Source organism: Pan paniscus, chromosome 4, assembly GCF_029289425.2.
Source record: "Pan paniscus chromosome 4, NHGRI_mPanPan1-v2.0_pri, whole genome shotgun sequence".
NCBI lineage: Eukaryota > Metazoa > Chordata > Mammalia > Primates > Hominidae > Pan > Pan paniscus.
In genome coordinates, this window is record NC_073253.2 from 14,923,957 (window position 1) to 14,947,011 (window position 23,055).

The following is a 23,055-nucleotide window of genomic DNA, read 5'->3' on the forward strand; positions in this document are numbered from 1 at the left end:
TACAGACAAGCATGTACCAGCCTTCAGCCCAAATATTAGAGGGAATTGTATGCAGTCATTACCATTGAATTCACTCTTGTATTTAAAATCCATAATGGTGTTTGAGAGGGGCACTAGTTATTGTTGATTCATAAGGAATGGTATTTATGTTGGCGTCTCTTATTCTCATTCACTGTAACTTAAAAGCACATATATTTATAGGTTTTCTTTTTTAAAGAGTTTGTCTATATTCACTGAATACCTAACACATTACTTTATTCTTAATCCGGAGTCAAGAGTTTCCTGAATGGATTTATTCATTTGAAGTTCATATATATTTTTGAGGTTAGAGGGATAAGTTTAGTAAATTATTATTCAGGAGCCCCTACGCCCTTCCTTGCCTCTCTTCCATTTAGGAGGGTTGGCTTTGTGTTTCTGGGTGCTAACCCTCCTGTAAGCCCCTTGTAATTGTAGCTGCCCTTCACAGCTTCACACACAGGCTTCACACACATGTGTTAGCTCTTCCATAAGTGTCTCTGATTGGCTGGTTCAATCTCATTGCCTGGGAAGTTAAGGGAGTCAAAATTTCCACAGCCTTGGTGCTTCTTATTGCATTGTATTTTTCTTTCAAATTAATGGGAGAAAAAGCTGAATAAGGAGTTTGTGTGCTTTAAAGTGTACCATTTGTTAATCTGGAAACCTGAATGTTGTGAGCATTGGTAAGTGACCCATGGTCACTTTTAAAAAATAATTTTGTGCTCATAGTATGATACTATACCAGGGATTTTTAGAACAAAAATTCTAATTATTACATAACTTTCTTATTGTAGTGGGCAGGCTTGGCTGAAATGAGAACTGCTGAAGCAAGACAGATAGCTTGTGATGAACTATTCACAAACGAGGCGGAGGAATATAGCCTCTATGAAGCTGTAAAATTTCTAATGCTAAACAGAGCCATTGAACTATATAATGATAAAGAGAAAGGAAAGGAAGTACCATTTTTCTCTGTGCTTCTGTTTGCTCGGGACACATCAAATGACCCAGGACAGCTTCTGAGGAACCACCTCAACCAGGTGGGACACACTGGTGGTCTTGAACAGGTAAGTTGTGCTTTTGAGCATGTATTACCCCAAAATAAAGCAGCTTTACTGATCAAACTTGATGTCACAGTTTTTGTAGGTCAGAAATTCAGGGACAGCTTAGTTGGATGGTTCTGGCTCAGGATCTCATGAGGCTGCAGTTGTATGTTCAGGGCTGCAGTCATCTGAAGGCTTGACTGGGGCTGGAAGATCTACTTCCAGTGTTGTTCACTCATGTGGCTGTGGGCAGGAGGCTTCAGTTCCTTACTGGTAGTTAGTAGGAGGGTTCAGTTCTTCACACATAGGCCTCCACAGGGCTGCTTGAGTGTCCTTACAACATGGCAGGTGGCTTCTCAGAGTGATCTAAGCAGAGAGCAAGAAAGAAGCCAAAATGCCTTTTATGACCTAATCTAGGATGTCACACACTGTTAGATTGTTTTCTACTTTTTAGAAACAAGTTACTTGATGCATTCCACTCTCAAGAGGAGGGGAATTTGGCTCCACCTTTTTGAATGAGGGGTACCAAAGAATTGTGGACATACTTTACAGTCACCACCGTTATCTCAGCCTGGGCTTTATTCTTCAGAGGGGTGGATGGGATTAGTACTCTTGGCTCTGGGAGGCTACAAATAAGTGAAGTACCTGGAAGAGCCATTCAAAGGGTCTTGTTTAATCTTGGCAGCTGTAGCTGCATTAAAAAGAGAAATGGAGTCACCTTAGCCAGTAGAGTTCAGCCTGCTTTTGGATCTTTTACAGATTTGTTAAGTGTGGAGTTTTACACAGAAACCCAGTGCAGTACTATCTCTAAGCCAGTATAGTTGAGTCACCACACCTTGTGCTATCTTTGATGTGTTCATTTTCCTAAAAAGTCTTAATGAGGTTTTTTTTAGTGGAATAGCCAACCGCTAAAGTAGCATTAAGGCTGTTCATCAAAGTGCCACCCTCCTACTTACATAATTGACTCTTGTGCCTGCTTTTTTCTAAAAAGGCCCAAGTGCCATGACAGATATACTGCAAGGATTAGAGAGCTGAGTTAGGTTCCATTCTGAGCTGTCCTGGAATGTGAGGTCTCTTCTTCTGTTATTGCCAAGTGCGTAGGAAGGAGTGTAGACTGATGGTCACTGCTGGGTCAGGCAGGGCTGATGATAGTTATTTTCAAAAATTACCTGTACTCATAATGTGGGTTACTTATGTCTCCTGAACCATAGCAAGTACCTTGCAGTCAAAAGGCTTATAGAGGATGGTTTGCATATTAGACTAAAGTTAGTCTTTTCCGAGACCCTATAAGGTCTGCTGTGATGGTGAGTCCATTCTTTTTTTTTTTTTTCAATAAGAAATTTTCAGTTTCTTTTTTGAAATACATATACCATAAAGTTCACTCTTTTAAAGTTTTGCAGCCATCACTACAGTCTAATTTTAGAGCATTTTGTCAAAAGAAACCTCATGCCCATTAGTAACCACTTTGTCTTTTTTCTAACCCTAGGCAGCCACTAATCTACTTTCTGTCTCAATGGATTTGCCTATGCTGGACATTTCATATGAATGGAATCATATAATATGTGGTCTTTTGTTTATGGCTTATTTGATTTAGCATAATGTTTTTAAGATTTCATCCATATTGCACCATGTATTAGTACTTCATTCCTTTTTATTGATAAGTAATATCCCATTGTATGGATGGATCACATTTTATTCATCTGTTCAATAGTTTGATGGGTATTTGGATTGTTTCCACTTTTTAGTTCTGTGAATAACCCTGCTATGAACATTCATGTATAATTTTTTTTATGTGAACATATGTTTGTAGTTCTCTTGGGTATACACCGAGGAGTGGAATTGCTTTAACATTTTGAGGAACTGCCAGACTATTTGCAAAGCAGCTGCACCATTTTACATTCTCACCAGCAATGTATCAGTGTCCTGTTTCACCATATCTTCACCAACACTTCTGACTTTTTGTATTGGGGTGAAGTTCATATAATTTAAAATTGACCATTTTAAAGTGTACATCTCATTGACATTTAGTACACTGCTGGTGACCACCACCTATATGAAGTTCTAAAACATGTCACCCCCAAAGAAAATCCTGTGCTCATTAAGCAGCCATTCCCCATTATCATCTTTTTGGTTATAGTCATTCTAGTGGGTGTGAAGTACTATCTCATTGTAGTTGGATTTGGATTTCCCTAATGACTCACAACGTTGAGCATCTTTTCATGTGCTTTCTTGGTCACTTGTATATCTTCTTTGGAGAGAGGTGTCTGTTCAGATCCTTTGCCTAATTTTTAAGCTGGTTATTTGGTTTTTTGTTTTGTTAATTGTTGTAAAAGTTCTTTATTCTGGATACAGGATCCTTATCAGACATATGATCCATTCTTGATTATCGGCTTTTTTTTTTTTTTATTTAAATCGAAAAGGATTGGGGCTGGGCCCAAAGCAGGAAGAAAAAAGGTTGTGGCTTCACCATTGCTGTGCACTGTGGGATAATGGATGGAACATGGTGTTAAGCCACGTTTTTCAGTGTGATCTTCCTCAGAATACCCGTTTGCTCTTCTTCCCAGGTTGAAATGTTCCTTCTTGCCTATGCTGTGCGCCACACCATCCAGGTGTACCGGCTCTCCAAGTACAACACGGAAGAATTCATCACAGTCTACCCCACCGACCCACCCAAGGACTGGCCAGTGGTAACGCTCATTGCTGAGGACGATCGGCACTATAACATCCCCGTCAGAGTGTGTGAGGAGACCAGTCTATGAGAGACGCATGCTCCTGACAGCCTGGCGACGTGGCGAAGATGCACAGGTGGCTCCTGGGCTTGGGCTGCAGGTTTGGGGGTCTCTAAGAACAATCTCTGAGAAGAACCCTTGGGCCCCTGGGAGCCAAGTTGGACAGGATGTCCTGAAGACTAGCTTTTGATAAGAGAAATTAACCAAGTCTTTCCCCTCATCTATGATGCAATATATTTCAGTGGGGGCCTTCAGAGCACACCTGTTGGACGGTGCAAACCATATCTTCTCCAGAAGGCAAATACTTTTGTATCAGAGGAAACTCAGTTTTGGAGAGGAATATGTTCTTTATATCTCAAATCAAAACTCTCTCTAATGGTAAACTGGCTTCTAATTTTTTTAAGTACAGTATTTTTTTTTCCCCTTTAGTAGTAACGGGTTTCTATAGATGTTCCTATACAGTCTGCTTTAACTCAGGACCTTGAGATTATGAGACTGACGTGCTGCCCACTGCACTGAGGGGGCTTCTAACAGTCTGCTTTAAGTGGTATAATTCTGGGATAGATCTGTTACTGGCATAGTCATGACAACCTCTGGTAATCTTATCTTCTCCTTTTTATGAAGGGAAGAGCAATGGTTTGGACTTACATCTTAATTAAGGCTATTTTAAGCAGATTGTTTTGCAACAGATTAAGAATTGGGTCCCAAAGTGGGTTATTTCAAGGCATTTTTGAAGACTGGAGGAGCGTAGGAGGGAGTGGTGAGGGAACCTAGAACTTCTTGCTCCTTGTGACTATGACAGATGTCTGATGCCCCCAGCGCACTGGAGTCTGGGGCTTGGTGCAGGTGGTGCCCCATCAGTGTGGACAGACACTACTTGCCTTTGTGGTTTAGTGTTGGAAGCTTTAATTATTCTACAGTTCCATAGATTCACAATTTTATAGCCAAACAGTTTGTATCCACCTGCTTTCAGAGGAGGAACCAAAGGCCAAATTACTTTGAGGTAGGGCTTAGCTGGACCTGGGTTTTCCTATGCTCTTTTCATGCTGTGTTGGAGGGTGTGTCCACTGCCAGATCTGTGTAACCCGTCTGGGTCAGGGGATGAGTGACAGCAAACCATCTTAAAATTTTTCATGAGTACATTTAAGCGGAAGCATACGGGAATATGAGTGCAAAAGTGTGGCTGAGCCGCGTATGCCCTTGATTGGTTTTGGGAAGCCTGAGGGAGACAGCCTTCCTGGCTATGAGCCATCGCCTGCCCAGTCAGGCTAAGGGTGGTGACTGGGGTGGTGAAGGGGCAGCTCTGCTGAGCATGGTCTGCCTTATGGCCTGAATTGTCCTCAAGGGGTGTGTGTGGACTGCAGATGGTGTTCACATGAACCGGAGACATCACTCTTTAGGATTCTACTGGCAGCCCCTGAATTGGCTCAACGTTTGTGGAGGTGGTTCCCTGAAGTACTGAGCTTTGTTTTATAATAATTAAAATCCTTATTTGGTCCAATTTAATATAGTTTAGAAGCTATATTTTTTTTGAGGCAAACCTTTTTTGAAAATGTAAATTTTGTTTTTAATTAAAAATAAAGTCTTAGTTAAGAAAACTCAGGATGCACAAAACTATTCAGACTGTTACTTTAGCTTTCTCCCATTACCTCATCAGTGATATTCACCACATTTTGCTAAATATTTATTGATTAGAGTGTTGAAATCAAATTCTGCTCTAAATGTGTGTGAATACGTTGGAGAGGCTTTGTGTTTTTCACTGTGAAATGCAATTGTGCCTTGAATAAGAAGGTACCTAGAAGCCAAATTAAAGTAATAATGACTTCTTATTGGCTTTGATTTTTCATTGCAGTATATGGGATTGTACAGCAGGAAATGCTTACCATTCATTTCTGATGTTTTTTAAAGCACAACTCGAAACATTTCGATCATACATACATAGCAGTAGAGATCTGTGCCCTTCAGGTACATTGAGTCTGACCATCAGTTTATATATGTCATTGAATTTTAAGAATACTCATGTTAATAATAGTCATCTATCCTTGCATTTTGAAACTGTTCTAATCTTAGTGAACTTGAATTGGATTTCTGGGTAAAAGAATGTGTTTCTTTTATGTTGCTTCTGTCCGAAGGCCTTGTCAGAATCTGTCAGACTCTTGTTTAGGTTTAGTGTGATCATGGCGTCAGAGAAGCAAAGCTTTCAAATAAATAGTACTTCAGGAAATAGAAATGATTGACCAACTTTAAAAATAATTTTTTTTTATTGCAATATGCAGCTTCAGTTGCCCAGAATCTTAGTTCCGTTTCTCATTCTTGGTCTTGAGCTGGTCAGGTGACATCAGCAGATTAGAAGTTGAATGGAGATTAAGTGGATTCAGGAGGATGTTCCACTTAGAGCAGTCTTCAAAATGATAAGGTGTTCTAGAAGAAAGGAATGTAGTAGGAACTATACTATGCCTAACTTTCTATCCCAGAGTGTCTTGCAAGAGTTTAGGAGTTTTGGACCCTGTGTATTGGCAGAAAAGTTATCTCCATCTTAAGCAGGCATGACTTTTATACCTGTGAGCTCATTTAAGGTGCATTTAAACCTAAAATAATTTCCCTGTATTATGCTTCATGGGATTAACACTGCTTTTCCAGAACATTTTCAGATTCCCCTCCTTACATCCTGAGCTCCTTCTGTATATACATCTGTTGATTTTATCCATCCACAAGGAACAATGATAGTCACATTAGAGAACAAGAAACCAGTAATACATGGTCTCTAACTGATGATTCGGGCCTGGATTTGATTGAAAGTGTTTGCAGTTCCTCTTCCGTAGAATACAGAGTGGATGAAAATGTTTTCAATGCACAGAACAGGATGAATCCTTTTTTCTTTATTTAGCGATTTACACTTTTGTTACTCTATTATATATTCAGTTAGTGTCTGATAAGATTTTCTTTGCTTAAGGAGAACGGACATTGCCTTGGTATGGTTTTTTTTTTTTTTTCCCCCTCCACTTTTGGAGCTTATCAGGTAAAAATCTCAAGCCACATGAATTGTTAACACCTCTGTTGGGAAAAGCCTTTGTGAATTTTTATGTACTTGGTCTTTGTTTTTGTTATTCATCCTGTGTTGTTATTCATTGTGTCCTCCCTCTTCCCGATGTGCTGTTTTACCTAGGAGTTAGTCTACTTTCTGAGGATCTTTTAGAGAGAGGCTGTGAAGTGCTGAATCACCTTTAATGATACAGCACTTCTGCCATCTCAGCATCTACATAGGACTTACACAGACTTCCTGAATGTGTCTTCTTCAGATACTAAAGTACAGTGGGATCATTTTCTTATCTCCTTTTCTTAAGCAGTACTTTGCAGGTACTCCCCTTTGAAAGCCAGAAGCATAAACCATTGGGGAATCTTAACTTGTAGACATGCAGTAAAAGAAATGCATTTATGTAAGATCTGTGAGTACTTAAAAAGAAAGCCCTCAGTGTGTGTGAAGTGAATGTGAAATGTGTGTGAAATACATAGAATTCCCAAATAGTTTACTGGCAGGGCGCAATATCAAGTAATTTAAAAATGGTCCAAGGAACTGTAAGAAGGAGGAACTAATTCTAGAATAAATGTTAAAATGCCATTCAAGAACAAAACCACAGATGCCATACAGACCTCCTGTGCTTAAGTTATAGAAGAATAAAAATCTGAATGAATGGAAGGCCTTACGTGTATACAGTTTACAAATTCCTATTTCTAAAATTTAAGTCCCTTATTTAACAGAAGTATGTATTTTAATGCTTAACTGTCTCGGGAAACCTCATTTGTGACATCATCTAAGAGGATGGGAAGACTAGGGAGCCAGTGCCACGTTGAACAGAACACTGGTTTAGTGAATGTGTGAGGAAAGACACGGGCAACTGATTATTAATGTTTTTGTAATTCAGTTTATAACTTGGAGCCATGAAAAGCAACAAAACTAAACTGGTTTGACAGCCTGCCACTTCTGGCATTTCCTGTAAGTCACTAGCAGTAGGTGTGAGGTGGGCTTGCCCATGACCAGGAGGGGTGTGTGTGTGTGTGTGTGCATGTATGTGTGTATATGCGTGTTGGTCTGCAGTCACAGCATACCTTTATGTGCATGTGTCCTCGCAGCTTGGGACTCAGCAGTATTCTGGGAGGGTGGAGGTGAACTGTCCCATGTATTGTATTATATATTTTTTGAGATGGGGTCTTGCTCTGTTGCCCAGGCTGGAGTGCAGTGGTGCGATCTCAGCTCACTGCAACTTTTGCCTCCTGGTTCAAGCAGTTCTCCTGCCTCAGCCTGCCAAATAGCTGGGATTACAGGCGTGTACCACCACTCCCAGCTAATTTTTGTATTTTTAATAGAGATGGGGTTTTACCATGTTGGCCAGGCTGGTCTCGAGCTCCTGGCCTCAGGTGATCCACCTGCTTTGGCCTCCCAAAGTGCTGAGATTACAGGCGTGAACTACCGCGCCTGGCCCCATGTATTGTATTTTTTTCAGGGTATATTGAAATCTACTACCAGGAATGTCGGAATGGGTTTTGGTATGTATAATGGAAATAGATAGAGTGGTTATTAAGTCTAGAAACACATACATTAATTGTATTGAAATGTTATATCAATACATCATTTATGATGTGTGTGTGGTCCCAGACCTCATGGCCACCAGTTTGTTTAAGCATTGTGAATGCTTTTTAATAGCATTCATTAGCATTAATGGAGGAGGACACTGTGTTTTCTCAAATTAATCTCATTGATTTGTTTGGTATAAGTTTGGGTCAGAAATGAAACTGCCAAAACATCGATCAGTACAAGGAAGGGACACAGGGCTTAAAATGTCCACAGTCTTGGCAGTGGACTTGGCAGTTCTCCCAGTAAGCAGAAGTACTTGAGCTTAATTCTGAACTTCAAAGTAATATTTTATACTTAATTTTAGGAGTTTTCATTTACTTATTGAAAAATGCCTTGACTGTATTCACATAAATGGTGCTAAAAGATTGTACCCCTTATAAGAACTGCAGCAATCCACAGTAATGTTGGTTACTTCTGAGTATTTTTATAAAGGAACAAAGTCAAAATGAATGTATTTAATAAGCTTCTTTCTCATTTCCATTGTTTTTATAAAAATATTTTGGTATTGTTGCCTGCATTTTAGCCACTTCTAACTTTTTGTATTACGAATTTGGAGAGGATAACAAGCCAACTTTAGACCCTCTGCCAGTGGCGATGGTGTTTTTCTTCCATGGGTAAGCCATTGTGAATGGAGGCTGGTGGAGCAGCACACTGTGTGAACCTGGCAGCGCTCATCTTGGCTTGTTTAGCAGTGCCTCTGTTTACACCATAAGATGTTCCGCATGTGTCCAAAATTTCGCCTGCTCTGAAAAACATGCCCCCGAGGCTCTGTGCAGTTTGGGGCCTTGGTTCCCACCTGCAGATGCGGTCAGTTGCCTGGCTCCTGGGGCCAGAGTTTCCTCTGTTACTTGTTGAGTCTCTTGTCTTCACTGTCAGAAGCTGAACGGACTTGGGGGCTTTGCTGTTGATCCACTTTAGCAAACCCTGCTGCAGAGGACTGTAAAAACAAATAACTAAAAATAAACTTAGAAAATACAACTCAGAAGCCTGGCTCTGTTGCTGTGGTCAAATGCTTGCCTTTGAGAACTTTGGCAGATTGTGCTATTGCATTGGGCTCTAACTTTCTGGCACCCGCAAGGCAGACCTATGATGTCCACATGGCTGACTCTTGACCCCTGGCCATTGTGAGCAGAGGAATCAAGGGTTTAGGGAGGCAGTATTGGGCAGTGTGGAAGAGTTAGATGAGATGAAGCAGTTAGCACAGTGCTTAACCCATACTAAGTGCCCCCAACCCTGCCAGCCAAATTAGGTGCATAGTTTTCAGCTTGGGTCTGGGTTCAACAGCATTCCCACTGCCCACTAAAAGGGTGGGCTTGGACAGTTCCTGAACCTCCCTAAATCTGTTTCTTCATCTTTACCACACACAATCTGTCTCAGTGGTGGTGTGGATTAAGTGAGGTGCTAGCACTTATTAGGGGAAGATCCTCCAGACCTGCAAAGCAGAGCTGCAGCCCCAATTCTGACCCAGCCCTGCTGTGTGTTTGCCGCAAAGAGGTTTGGTGTGTGCGAGACATTTCTTTATGAACCATTTACACTGCTGGAAATGTACCCAGCAATGTGATGGCAAGAACTTCAACAAATTGCTTATGAATCAGGCTCTCATTGGAAGAAGTTAATCCTCTGAAGAGGGGGAAGACTGGACTTTCAGAAGTATGTTGGGGATAGAGAATGAAGTTTGAGTCAGTAGAGCTCTGCCTTCCTGTTTGTCAAAGAACTAGAGTCTGGGAGTCTTGCAAGATGGAGCTGGGCTTCTGAAGAACCCAGTGGGTAGGTACTGGGCATCCATTAGACGGCAGTGCTAAGTCGGTCATGTGCAGCAGAAAGACCTCCCCATTGTGAACAACAAACCACTTTCCTCCTCCAGTGGCCCATTCATTTGGATTGATACACTTTTTCAGTGTCAGAAATGGACTTTCTCCCTCTACTTGTCTGAATTACGATGCTCTGCTCAACTCTGTGGACAATGTTTCTTGAATTTCCTTTTCCACCGCCTTTTCCCACTCAAGAAAGTGGAGAGAAAAACAGGGATGCAGGCTGTGGGTCTTGTGGAAGCCCTTTACAACCATTAAATAAAGAACACCAGCTGCATTATGTGTGTTTAGAACGAGAGGTTGTTTGTACAGTATTTTTCTATTGACCACTTCCGTCTTGCCTGAAACCTGGGCATTCTTTCTGTAGTTTCTCTGAATTTTCTGTCTCACCTCCTCACCCCTACCCTTGCCTTTTGTCTGGGCTCGGTTGCCTGTTCATGTTCTTTGCCTCTGACATTAAACTCTCCCTAGTTGCCTGTGTGCTTGAGACGTCTTAACAAGTTGTCCTCTAAGTGGTGCCATTGATGTACAGTCCCATTGGAGAGCACGAGTATGTTTCCTTAGGCTCTTACAACACTGGCTTTATCAAACATTTTGATCTTTGCTGAGCTGATGGTTGGAAGTCTGACTTGCGTTTCTTGAGAAAGGCTGAGCATGTTTTCATTTGCGTAAACCATTTTCAGGTCCTTTCCTGGGAGCCGTCTGTTCATGTCTTCTGTAACCACTTTTGAGTTTTCTATCTGAATTTCACAGAAACGAGATAGATGTAGGGTGGGAGCAGTAGGAAGGAAAGGCGGACCAAGGGGTGTTAGAGATTCCATGTCAGGCCCTTTGGTTGCAAGTAACAATAACTCACTCAGAGTATTTTAGTTCAAAAAGGGTTTGGCCTTCTTCAGGGACAAGAAGAGAGCATTGAAGACCAGAAGGTTACGGGAGGGAGGGCTGTCTTGCTGGTGTCCTAGAGTTGGCATGTTCAGGGTAGGAATATGGGAATGCCTGCATCCATTCACCAAAGAGTGCCAGCCCTGGGGCCAGGCATGTTTCCAAACTTGGGGATGTAGGGGTGAGCCGGCCAAGGCACAGTCCTCCCAGCCCTCTCCATCCTCACCCCAACCCCATGCCCACCCTCCCCAACCCTCCCCATCCATACCCTGTGTGCTCACCCTCCGCATCTGCACCTCCCCCTTTGCCCACCCTCCCCATCTGTACCTCCCGCTGTGCCTACCCTCCCCAGCCCTCCCCTCTGCAGCCCTCCCCACCTTTCACGGAGCTCTTGTGCATTTGTCACTGGTGAGCAGAACTGGCATGACTCCAGGGATGGAATCACAAAGTAACTATTTTTGTCTTTGGCTGTTTAAGCCATAATTCAATCGGAGACCTTCTCCTACCCCTGGTGAAAACTCAACTCAGGGCGACCCATCACCTTTTTGAGCACTCTGGGGTAATAGACTTTATAGTCCTCTTAGGTTGCCAAATGCTTTCCTAACTCAGAAATTGGAATATCGCATCTGTGTGAGAGTGAAAGCTGTGACAGTTGCTCACTGCCCTGTTTGGCCCTCCAGAGTTAGAACAGGAGGAGGGAGCGAAGACAGGGAGGGAGCAGAGATCTCAGCCCTCCATAGGAATTGTCCTGTCGGCCGCCCTTCCTGGGCCCAGCCAGGGCTTTGTTCTCATTCTCTCATGGGGTACTTTCAGGAATCTTTGAGGCCCCCTCTGTCTCCCCACTTCTTGTCCCCGGCTCAGGGCCTTCCCATGTACCTTGACCAAGGCAGCTCCTGGGATGTGCTAATGCTGTCGCCTCCCACCACAACTTCCTCCTTTGCAGCTCGTAGGAAGCCAGTGATAGCTCCAGCTTCTTTCTACTGAGCCCTGTCCACACCCCTAGGTGGCCTTGTGGGGCAGGCCTTAAGATGACCCCAGGCAAGCTTGTTGATCTATGAGGCCAGGGTCTGGGCCAAGGGAAAGACTTTTGGACCCCCTGCCCTGTCAAACTCGGGATTTGCCAGCCAGCCCCAATGCCCTTCCATTAGATTTGATGGGTGAGTCAGACACCAGCCCACTGAGTCCCCAGGACTCAGGACCCCATTTCAAGCTTTGAGTATTACAACCCCCTGCCCCAGAAGGAGTGGGACTCAGTGTCGCTCTCTGCAAAGAAACCATCTCTACAAATTCTTTTCAAATATCTACTCTTGGTACTTTTTTGCCCTCCTCGTGTTGAGGGATGGCAGAGTCAGGGAGTTCAGACTCCTGCAGAAGGAGGCCGGGTGCCATCAGGAGTCCCCGTTTGGTGTGGCCGCCTTCTCTTTGGTGTGAGTGTCGTCCTCTCTGGCTGGGTTCTTATTTTCTACACGTAGCTCAGGCATAAGCTGGTGCCCACCCGTGTTAAGTGTCAGGCTGGTCCTGAAGCAGCCCAGTGCCTACAGTGAGGAAGGACCTGCCGGGCAAAGCAGGGCGCTCATCAGGCCAGGGTTTCTAGAACCATATCCCAGGCTGCTGAGAATGGGTGTGTGGGTTGTGTGATGCAGAATTCTAGGAGATGTCATTTCCATCATAGTCTAGGGAAACACTCGAGCCTGGTGGAGGGAGATGGTTCTGGAGGGAGGCTTCTGTAGCATCCAAGCCCAAGGTGAGCAGGAGCCCCCTGAGCCGAGCTGCTGGGACTGAAGAGGAAAAGGAGAGAGTGGGAGTGAGATGCTAGGAGGCAGCGCTGATGGCGCTTGGGGACTTGACTGAGAGGAGTGGGACATGGAGTGGGTTTCCGGGTGGGTGCCCCTGTGACTCCTCTAGATGGGGGAGACAGGAGAAAATGTGGAAGGGGTAAGGAAAGAGTGTACAGGGATGGGCTGAAGGCCACGGCCCTTCTCGGCCCCTGAGGAGATGTTGGGAGGTGACTGGATACACCCAGTGACTGGTCTGAAGCTTGGGAACAAGTTAGGGCTGGAAAAACAGACTTGGGCATCACCGCTGTATTTGGAGCTGGAAATAGGCCCAGATTAGGAACCTGGGCTTGTGAGGACTGGATTCCCAGCGAAGGTGGAAGTGGGCCTGCCAGCCATTTGTATACTTTTCTGAAGAGCATGGAATTAAATAGCATTGGGCAGGTTGGCACTGGGGGAAAGAAGAACCGGGCGAGGTTAGGACGTGGCCTTGCTGGCATGATAAAAAGCATGAGGAAACGCTTTTTACCTCAGACCACACGTGAATTGCAAGCATCTGCCCTGATGGTGCCATCAGGGGCAGTGGAGATACAGGCCGCTCTCCTCAGCCATTTCCTTTAGACCAAGAGAGCTTTTATTGTGTAGCAGATGAAAGACCCGATGAGAATTTGAGGTGTATAGTATAATGTAAAGTTTGGAAATAATGATTGTACTTGTTAATTCTGTATTGGTCTTTGGAATCAAGGGTTTCTGAACCTGAGATAAGCAGCTTTTTTGTTTCATAAAAGCTCTAGTCATTTTTCTGTGTTGAAAGTGGACCACAGTAATGTTCATAGATTTGTTGGCTGAAGCACTTCCATGTGGCTTAGAAGCTTAGCAGACACGGCACCTCCGCCTTTGTGAACTGTCATTGGCCACTCTGCAAATCCTGGTGGTGCAGTAGTTTAGAACTGTGTAGAAAAGATCTGGTTCTAGAGGACAGGAGGCTGATCCAGAGGCGTCTAGTCACTTGCCTGAATCACAGCTAAAAAGCAGCAGACAGAATGAGGACTCACAGCTCCTGATTTATTTTTTCCTTTTGTTTAAAGCCCCGTGTATTGAACTGGGCAGTCAGCATGGTATTTACTGTTTTATATTGTCCAGGTAAGAAACCTGGAGCTTATTGGGAGCAGAATTACAAATATAAGCAATGCCAACCTTCCTTGCACCTTAGCATTGCCTTTAATAGTGTCAAAAAAAAAAAAAAAAAAAAAAAACTTAGAAGGAGGCATAGTTTTCTCCACAGTTTTTGAGAAATTCTCCACGATTTTTCTCCTGAGCTAAGCCAGTGAGACCACAGAGGATAAAGAGGAAGGTGTGGAAGGCAGAGATACCAGGGGGCAGGGCTTGGTGGGACTCCACTGGCGGTGGGGGGTTGAGGAGGAGGTTTCCAGGTGGGAGGTAAATGTGCCTCCTCTAGATGGAGATGTCAGGGGAAAGCATGGGTTGGGGACATAGATTTGCCCCTTGTGCTATTAAGAGTACCACTCCCCACAGGGACAGTGAATGATGCTGGGGCCAGCGCAGCTCTGTATTGTCTTTAAGGCAACCAGGAACTGAACACACTTGACCCGATAGCTAGGCCTGACCCTATGCCATGGACATGGCATAGCCCATGCACTGTGGCCGGGAGCACAGCTCTGAAGCCTTCAAAAACATGGTTGGTGTTAGAGGCAGTAAGAGAGAAGCACAGTGGAGGTAGGACTGAGATCTGGGATTTTAACAAAAGGAGCAGTAAGGAAGGAAATAGGCAATCCCAAGCGAGTCTGTAGGATGCCTAGAATCTTACTGACTACAGGTATGTAATGAAACACTTTCTACAATGTCTTATGAGGAGCTAAAAAAAATTAGAGCCATCTTTCTTTGAGGTTAAAACATGATGCTTTAAGAAAAGAGTGATGCTGGCCGGGCGTGGTGGCTCACGCCTGTAATCCCAGCACTTTGGGAGGCAGAGGTTGGCGGATCACAAGGTCAGGAGATCAAGACCATCCTAGCCAACATGGTGAAACCCCGTCTCTACTAAACATACAAAAATTAGCTGGGCGTGGTGACGTGTGCCTGTAGTCCCAGCTACTCGGGAGGCTGAGGGAGGAGAATCGCTTGAACCCGGGAGGCAGAGGTTGCAATGAGCCGAGATTGCGCCACTGCACTCCAGCCTGGGCAATAGAGGGAGACTCCGTCTCAAAAAAAAAAAAAAAAGTGATAAAAGAGTAATGCTTTCCCCATAAAGACTAAGAAGAGTAAGAATCTCTTAGATGTGGGCAGGAGGATTGTCGGGCTCTGTCCTTCTCAGGCTCACCAAACACTTGCTTCATTTTGGCATTCCCATTTGAGAAGGTGTATAGAGAAGTTGGAGAGGGTTCAGAGAAGCATTTTCATTACTGAAGTTTTGGGAAGTAAAAGTAATTTTAATGCAGAATAAAATCTGAAGAAATAGGTTATATTTAAGTAAGACAGGGAGTTTAGAGAAATTTCCCAGTGGTTAGAAGTTTTAGCAACCAAGGGAAAGGGCAAAATGTTAATCTCTCAGGTAAATTTGATTAAAAGGGAAACTGTAATCAGGATTAGGAAACTAAGTAACTTTGCGGTGAGTAAACAGATGCATGGTTAGAATAAAAAAAATCAAGAAACTAAAAGCAATCTCAGTTGTATGCCAAGTGTTTAAGCTTTACTTAAAGTAAAATTAGAGTATGAAACCTATTTGACAATATATGAATACAAATCCATAAACCCTGAAACAAAGCATATATAAATGCTCTTACCAATGCAAAAACTTCCATCTGTTAGATACATAAACAGCACTTCCTTAAAAGCGACATGTATTTTATACTGACCGCTGTAGTCAATTTTAATCAAAAACTACACAAATATTTTATTTGTATTTTAGAGACGGGGTTTTGCTCTGTTGCTCAGGCTGGATTCCAACTCCTGTGCTTAAGCGATCCTCCTGCCTCAGCCTCCCAAGTAGCTGGGACTACAGATGCACACCACTGTGCCCAGCTAAATATTTTAATGTGATTGGTTTCAACAGTTTATACCCACAGTTTTGATGTGAAACTGACAAACCTATGAGCTGACAGCCACAGCCCATGTAGAGGAATGACTCTAAGCACACTTAATTTTGTTTAAAAAAAAAAAAAAAATCTAGATCACTGCTAATGTTCAGATCTGAAATGAAGAATGAGGTGATTTTATTCTTCCATTGTAGGATCTCATACCACGTTCTAAATCCTAGATCATACACAGAATGTTAGATCAGGAAGGGGCCTTAGCAATAATGGCTCAAGCCTCCCATTGGACAGATGAGCAAGGTGAGGCCAAGAAGCGTGAGTGATACGGAAGCCTCCAGCTTGAATACACTCCTTAAATGAATGAGTGTCAGCATGGAACAGAATCACGTGTGTGGCTCTTGTCCACTTTCCTGAAGCCCTTTGATTAACTCCTTGGCCCTACTAGCTTTAGACAGTTCCCTGATCAGTACATCATTAAGCAACCAAAATATCTCATTAAATCCAAGGAGCAGCGTATTTGCCACTGCAAGGCTTGTGGATGTGGCAGCCCTGGGGTAAGGGACCTGCCGCACGGTGACATGACCATTGCTGTGGGGTGCTGGGTGATTGGTGTTGATGTGTACCCTGTACTCCTTTGTTACACAAGGGTGGTTTGAACTTAGCTTTCAGTAGCTGGTTCATTCAAACCGTGGGTCCCTGCATGTTCATGGCCCCACACTTCAGGGAACCAGCATCTACCCAGTTGTAATGTTCCCCTAATGTTCCCCAACTCCAAAGGCGCCATTTCTTGCCCTGGCTTATAGCTAGGGAACGTTGCCCCTAAATCTTATAGTGAGAATTTCCATGAGGTTGTACAGTGAGTGGTACAACCATTTTTAGCTGGTCTGTCCCCTTCTTTAACCTAAGGAAACCACTTAAACTCTTGGAGAGAGAAAGGGTGCCTAGTTCTTGTGTGCTTTTGTTTACATATACATATTGTAGACGCTAATGTCAAGTCTTGTTAGTAAAGTGCACTTTAAGTTATGTAGCCTAACTTAAAAACAGGTACTATATAAAAAAAATTTGCTGAATCTATGTGTAGCTGACAGCCACCTATAAAAGTGCATGTATCTTATGCAGTCTTTTAGAGATCCTGGTTGATTGCAAATGAAGCAGAGAAAAACATTATCACTAAAATGAAATATTTTAAAAGATACTGGCTATAATTCTCCTGGGAACCACTTGGACTTGACAAAGGTTTTTCAAAAATGATTTAGGAGGCCCACCTTTGATGCTCTTCCCAGCAGAAAGTTGCAAGTTAATAGATTTAATGTCCCCTCTTGAGAAGAAAATAAAGTCTAAACTTAAGGTCTCATCATCTCGTTTTTCCCTTTTGAGATCAGATAGTATACTATATATTTGTGACTTTTCTGACTTCTGAGTGGAGTTTGGGTTATTTTGATTCCACAATGCAATTTCTCTCATTTTGAACATTTGCATGATTTTAGACATTTTGCCTTTAAAAGGGCAGGCAACAGGCCCTTTTACGTTTCTCATCAGATTTTTCTCTACATCCTGTTTTAAGTGTGGTTAGATCAGTTGATGAGTCACATGATGTTTTTTGCTGCTTCAGTGACAGAAATAGAGATTCAAAATAACCACACAGAGGAGTATCCCAAACACGTTGCTCAAAAACATGCTTTCCTACGGTTTGAGTGCTTTATATGAGAGCCATCAGAGGACTGTGTGTGAGGGCGATGTCTACAGAATGCAGGCAGGAGCTGCTGGCTTTGAACTGGCTGAATGTGCAATGCAGACATCTCAACACTCCACGTCTTTCAAAGCTCTTCCTCACACTCCACTGCAATTTTGGTTCCAAAGAAAGGTGAGGAGCAGAACTTAGAAGATAAAGGACCCCTTTTTCTGGACTGTGCACTAGTTTGATTGATGAAGACGTCGTCCTAAGTTTAGAAGTCAGCTCACCTGCAAAGCTGGTACTAACCGGCACATGCTGTCCTGGGCACTGTTCTGCTGGGAGTTACTGAAGTAGAAAGATTTTTAAATACAAGAAAATATTTCTCAAGGAAATGTAATTACAACACTATAAATACTTGCTATTTTGTGGAACACACACACACACACACACACACACACACACACACACACACACTTGCACTTCAGTTTGAAGGGGGAAAAAAAAAAACCAGTCAGCTACTGAGTCTTCAAATCAATGTGTTCCTAGAAACCAAGGATATAGAAAAGTTACTCTCCCCCTGCCCCTTCCCTCCAGAAGATCCCCAAATGGGGAACAAGTAAGAGAGCAGGGAGCTGTTAACATTTCACACTTCTTATTCTGAAGATATAAGTGAATAAATTTTGAGAGTTATGATATGTAATGATTATTCCAACCAGGAGAGAGATCCAGAGGGCTGGGAGTGAGCACTCCTGAGCTGGCCCTGCTGCGACGCATCCTGGCGTCTGGAGAACTCAGCCCAACTCTGTCACTACCCTGGGAGCTCCCAGGCCTCCCCATCCTGGGCCCCCCACCCCCTGCACCTCCCAAGGCTATTTATTGGGAAGACTCACAGAGTGAAGTATAAAGTGCTTTTACTATTGTAAAGAAGCTTTATTTGGCCCCATCTGATACATCCTAAGCCAATATTAAATGTTTCAGTTTCTTAGGGAATCGGCTATCCAGGACATTTCCAAGCCAAACTACCAGCTAATGCTAAAAATCAAGGCAAAGTAAAAACAAAGGAAGAGTAACTTTGGCACAAGACAAACCCGATGCAGACAGTCATGGGGGATGACTGTTTTTTACCCAGAAATGCAAACAAGTGGCCTTCTGTGCCCCATTTAAAGAATCCCAAACGGGAGAGTTTCCTGCCAATGTGCAAATCCGTCAATACTCCCTGAGCCATGTGGCCGGCAGGTCCAATCCTACCGTGACTTTCCAAGCGCAAGCCTCGTCTAGTTCTTTTTGCTCAGTTGTTGTCTCACTGACGCCCTTTGCCACTGAGATCCCTGTGAGTCACTACAGAACAAATGGCAACTGCACATTTAGGATGACGTCCCTTGTGCTACTCAAAACAGGCCACCAAAGGAGGAGCTCTAGAAAACCCTTACTATTTCCTATGCTTTGAGCTGCCCAAACCTATTATTTCTCAGCATCTAAATGAAAAACTACTTCATGGCCTTGTATTTTTAGATTGTATTCGTCCACAAGCAATCACTCAGTTTTGGAGAAAGTCACACCTGGTCTTTCCCTGGTCTTTGACATGAGAATCTCACAGGCATGGTACCTTTCTAAAATGCAGCTGTCAGCTGAATGCCCTACAATGAAAAATAAATGTTTTTGGGGAATGTTTCTTTGGTCACAAAAGTCAAAAGGTTGCCCCAATGACTCTGAAAAGTGGGAAGGAGAAAGGTCACCCTCCCTGGTTTGATCCCTCATGTCTAGCTGGATGATGGGACTTGATTAGAAGAAACGCAGGAGAATATGCCGGTTCTCAGTTTTGCCTCAGAAGTTGTTAGGCTGTGACTTAAGCAGCCCAAGTGAAGAAAATGTATGAAGAAGGATCACGTGCTTTAAGGTGAAAGGTTTGAACAAGTCCTGCCAAATCAGCTCCATTGTGGTGGCCTGAGTGTGGCATTGCTTCCTGTGTTCTCAGAAACTCTAACCAAATATTATGGCCCACTGATCTTGATCACTGAAGGAATCTCTGGAGTTATATTTCCTCATCTCATAATGAGGAGGCCCTTGCTGATCCTTCCTGGATTTAGAGGGAAAGGATTTTTTTTTTTTTTTGAGGTGGAGTTTTGCTCTTGTCACCCAGGCTGGAGTGCGATGGCGCGATCTCGGCTCACTACAACCTTTGCCTCCCAGGATCAAGCAAATTCTCCTGCCTCAGCCTCCTGAGTAGCTGGGATTACAGGTATGTGCTACCACCCCCAGCTAATTTTTATGTTTTTAGTAGAGACAGGGTTTCGCCATGTTGGCCAGGCTGGTTTCAAACTCCTGACCTTAAGTGATCCACCCTCCTTGGCCTCCCAAAGTGTTGGGATTACAGGCATGAGCCACCATGCCCGGCCTGCTTTCTCAGTTTGGATCTTTAAGCTCCAACCCCAGAAGCATGAAAGTCACACATGTTAAAAAATACTGTTTAATTTTCTAGTAATGTCCTTTAAAAAAAGCTGATACATTGAGATTTTTTAAAAATCTTCTCAGATCTGCCTCTGAAACCACTGCAAAGCAGCTATGCAACTTAATTTTTCAGTACTCATATATGTATTAATGGAGGAAAAGCCACTCTGAGGAAGCACGCCAAGGACATGTCCCCACGTGGGCACACCCCATCGGCACTGGGTACCCAGGAATGTGAATGCAACCCTGGCATGTTCACAGCTAACATTATGCCCTTGCATTCTTTTTTGCTGTGAGGAACAATATGATCACACAGCACTGAAAACGGTAGACACAAAGGGCCTGCCTTTTTCTTTCTCATTTTTGCCTTTCCAGCTTGCACTTCTATTCCTACTCCAGTGACCCATTTATTCCCCAGTTACCCATAATGAAAAATAGTTCTGTCATTTACTGAGCCTTACATTCAAATGCAAATGACGGACTTTATAAAACTGCTGCAAATAAGGTACAATGTTCATTGATACAATACGTTTCAACTGCAGGTATGTTGAGCACACAAGCAATCACCGTATTGTATTAGAGACATTTTATTGAAAATGCGAAAATAGGAAATGTATTATAGCCTAAAATAAATTACATAACATATACAGCATATATTTATATCTTTAAAATATTTTTTTGTTTAGGTTCTTTCAGTCTAGGAATTCTGACTAAATCAACAATTTAGTGAACCGTGTCTATAATTTTTTTAAAGGAAAAAACCTGCTTTCCAAAACTTAGAAAAATATACTGCACTGCATGGATTTCGAATGCGTTATTTCAGGGAGGACCACATAGTGACTCTGGTATCGTTATAAAATGTCTTGCTTTATCGTATGGTGTGGGAGGGAAGTACCGTAGTACATTCTCAATTACCTGTACCGCAGAGTTATGACTAAGGATAGCAGAACCAGGTAATATATCTACTTCAAAAGTTACCCTACAGCAACCTGGCATTAGAATGCTGGATGAGACTTAAAGCTTCAGTTCACTGTAAAAACTAAAATGCAAAGTTAGAATGCTCCATGTGACTCGCTCTAGTGCGACCTTCAGGAAAGGCGAGGGAAAAGCAAGCCTTCAGGAAAAGTCATGCGGCAGGGTCTGGAATCTGGAGATGCGCTTTTGTGACAACTTAAAAAAGTTAGCTCATGTATATACACGGTGGGGGTGAGAACTGACAGCTTGCTCAGATCTAGGAGAATGCAGAGTGAAATGCTATCATCATTCATGTCAGTTTGCTGCCCCTGGGGCATTTCAAACCAAACCTTTCTACGGGAGATTCTGTCCATCTGTCAGCCTGCTGTGGTCACAGGTCTCCGTTCCTCAGTGTGAACGGGGACTCCGGGCTGCAGCGTGCCGCCCGCCTCCTGCATGTGTGGAGTAGATGGTTTCGAACTCTGTGGCGGAAGGGAAATTTAAGAGGCCACCGGGGCTCCATCTCTTTGTACGGCCATGTGACTGGGAAGCAAATCAAAGGAAGCCGAGTTTTAACCTGTTGATTCTTAAGAGCGATGAAGGGGGACAGGAGAGTCTGTGGCCTGCTGTGCAGGGTGACCGAGAGGCGATGGCACAGCTGCAGTCCTTTGGTTCCAAGAGGAGATTGTCCAGGGGAGGAGGACACAACGTCAACCGTGAGGCAGCTGTATCTTTTGGGTTTTCGTGAGGCAGGGGTATGAAGTCAGCTGTTTCGTTTGTTTTTACATAGCAACAGTAAAGACCATTCACTAGGTCCCCCCGTCAGTGTGAGCATACCCAGTATGCTAGAGAATTGACACGAAACCTTTAAATCAAGGCCTCTTTCATTACCAAAACAAACAAAAAAAAGGGAACAAAATACGATGGGAGAGGGAAGAGATGATGCCGAAGTGTCATCCTGACTGTCCCTGCAGTGCCCATGGTGTCCCGTGCCTTATTCATTCTCCTCTCTCATTTCCACGATGTCTGTCACCTCCTCTGTCGGAGGCATGTCTGTCATGGCGGAGTCTTCCCCCTCCGTGGCCGACTCATTCTCCATCTTCTTTTTCTAGACCAAAGAAGACTCATCAGTGTGGGGCTGTGGACGGGGACACTGCACAGCAGAACCACGAGCAGGGAGACAACACCGGGGTCTTGGGGGACCCCTTGCTGTAGGCTTAAACCTTCTTATGGTTGGGGTCTCGTCACCTCTTTTGCATCTTAGTTCAGTGTGTTCCTTGCAGTTTGGTTGTCTGTGTGCCTGGCACTGAGCTAGGCAGGCACTTCAGAGGACACCGTGTCCCACCGCCCCGCCCCAGACAACCCGCTCCCTGCTGCCCTTTCCAATGAGGGCTGTGCTCTCCCCGACTCCTCAGTCACCTGTAGACTGCTTCTCCTTCCTCCTCCCTAAAGCCTCAAGCTTGGAATCTCACATTATCAAAATATTCCACCTTGTACAGCATCCGTCAGTCACCTCTGGGACAGCTCCAGGCTTGCCGTCATTCTCTCCCACTTACTGCCTGTCCTAGTTCCTGGTCACTTCCCTGCCATGTTGCCTGTTCTTACAATAAATGGCCTCTCAGGGATCAGGTTCTCAGCCCCAGCCCCACCTCAGCCACTGCTGGGTCACTGCAGACCTTGCCATTATCGACACATTGGGCACCACCAACAGGCCAAGACAAGGACATTGTCTTCTGTCTGCCAACCCCGCTGGTCCCCCATCCACGGATCCCACCAACCCTTCACTGTGGCCACCTTTTCGATGTCCTATCTCCCCTCTTTCCTCAGCTTACATGACATGCTCAGTAATGACCATCATTTCCCTACCCTGCTTTTCTTTCATCATATTTGCCAGGCAAAGCCCCAGCTGTGCTGAGGTTCAGATCTCTACCATCTCAGCCCACACCCCTCAGCTGCCATGGCTGGGGAAGCCCAACCGCAGGGGACAGCCAGTGTCCTGAGATGCACGTCACGCACCGTGAGCAGGCCCTCTGAGTGGCCTGG

The 23,055-nt window shown here is 44.0% G+C and overlaps 2 protein-coding genes across 3 annotated transcripts in view; one reads left to right on the forward strand and one right to left on the reverse strand.

The window, feature by feature from the left end:
- The window catches only part of OTULIN (OTU deubiquitinase with linear linkage specificity), a 51,921-nt gene that overhangs the window by 24,576 nt on the left and 4,290 nt on the right, over positions 1-23,055 (forward strand). The window contains exons 6-7 of one of the 2 annotated variants that reach the window (XR_004671417.3): positions 810-1,079; positions 3,620-4,162. Coding sequence is in view for 1 of the 2 variants with exons in the window: in XM_034959752.3 (XP_034815643.2) it covers positions 810-1,079; positions 3,620-3,814 (465 nt within the window). In the remaining variant the exon portion in view is untranslated. The remainder of the gene's footprint in view (positions 1-809; positions 1,080-3,619; positions 4,163-23,055) is intronic. The other variant, XM_034959752.3, reaches the window with a different exon arrangement.
- Positions 20,560-23,055, reverse strand: part of ANKH (ANKH inorganic pyrophosphate transport regulator) — a 160,684-nt gene continuing 158,188 nt past the window's right edge. The window contains exon 12 of the mRNA XM_003821942.5: positions 20,560-22,120. Coding sequence (XP_003821990.1) covers positions 22,007-22,120 — 114 coding nt within the window. The 3' untranslated portion in view covers positions 20,560-22,006. The remainder of the gene's footprint in view (positions 22,121-23,055) is intronic.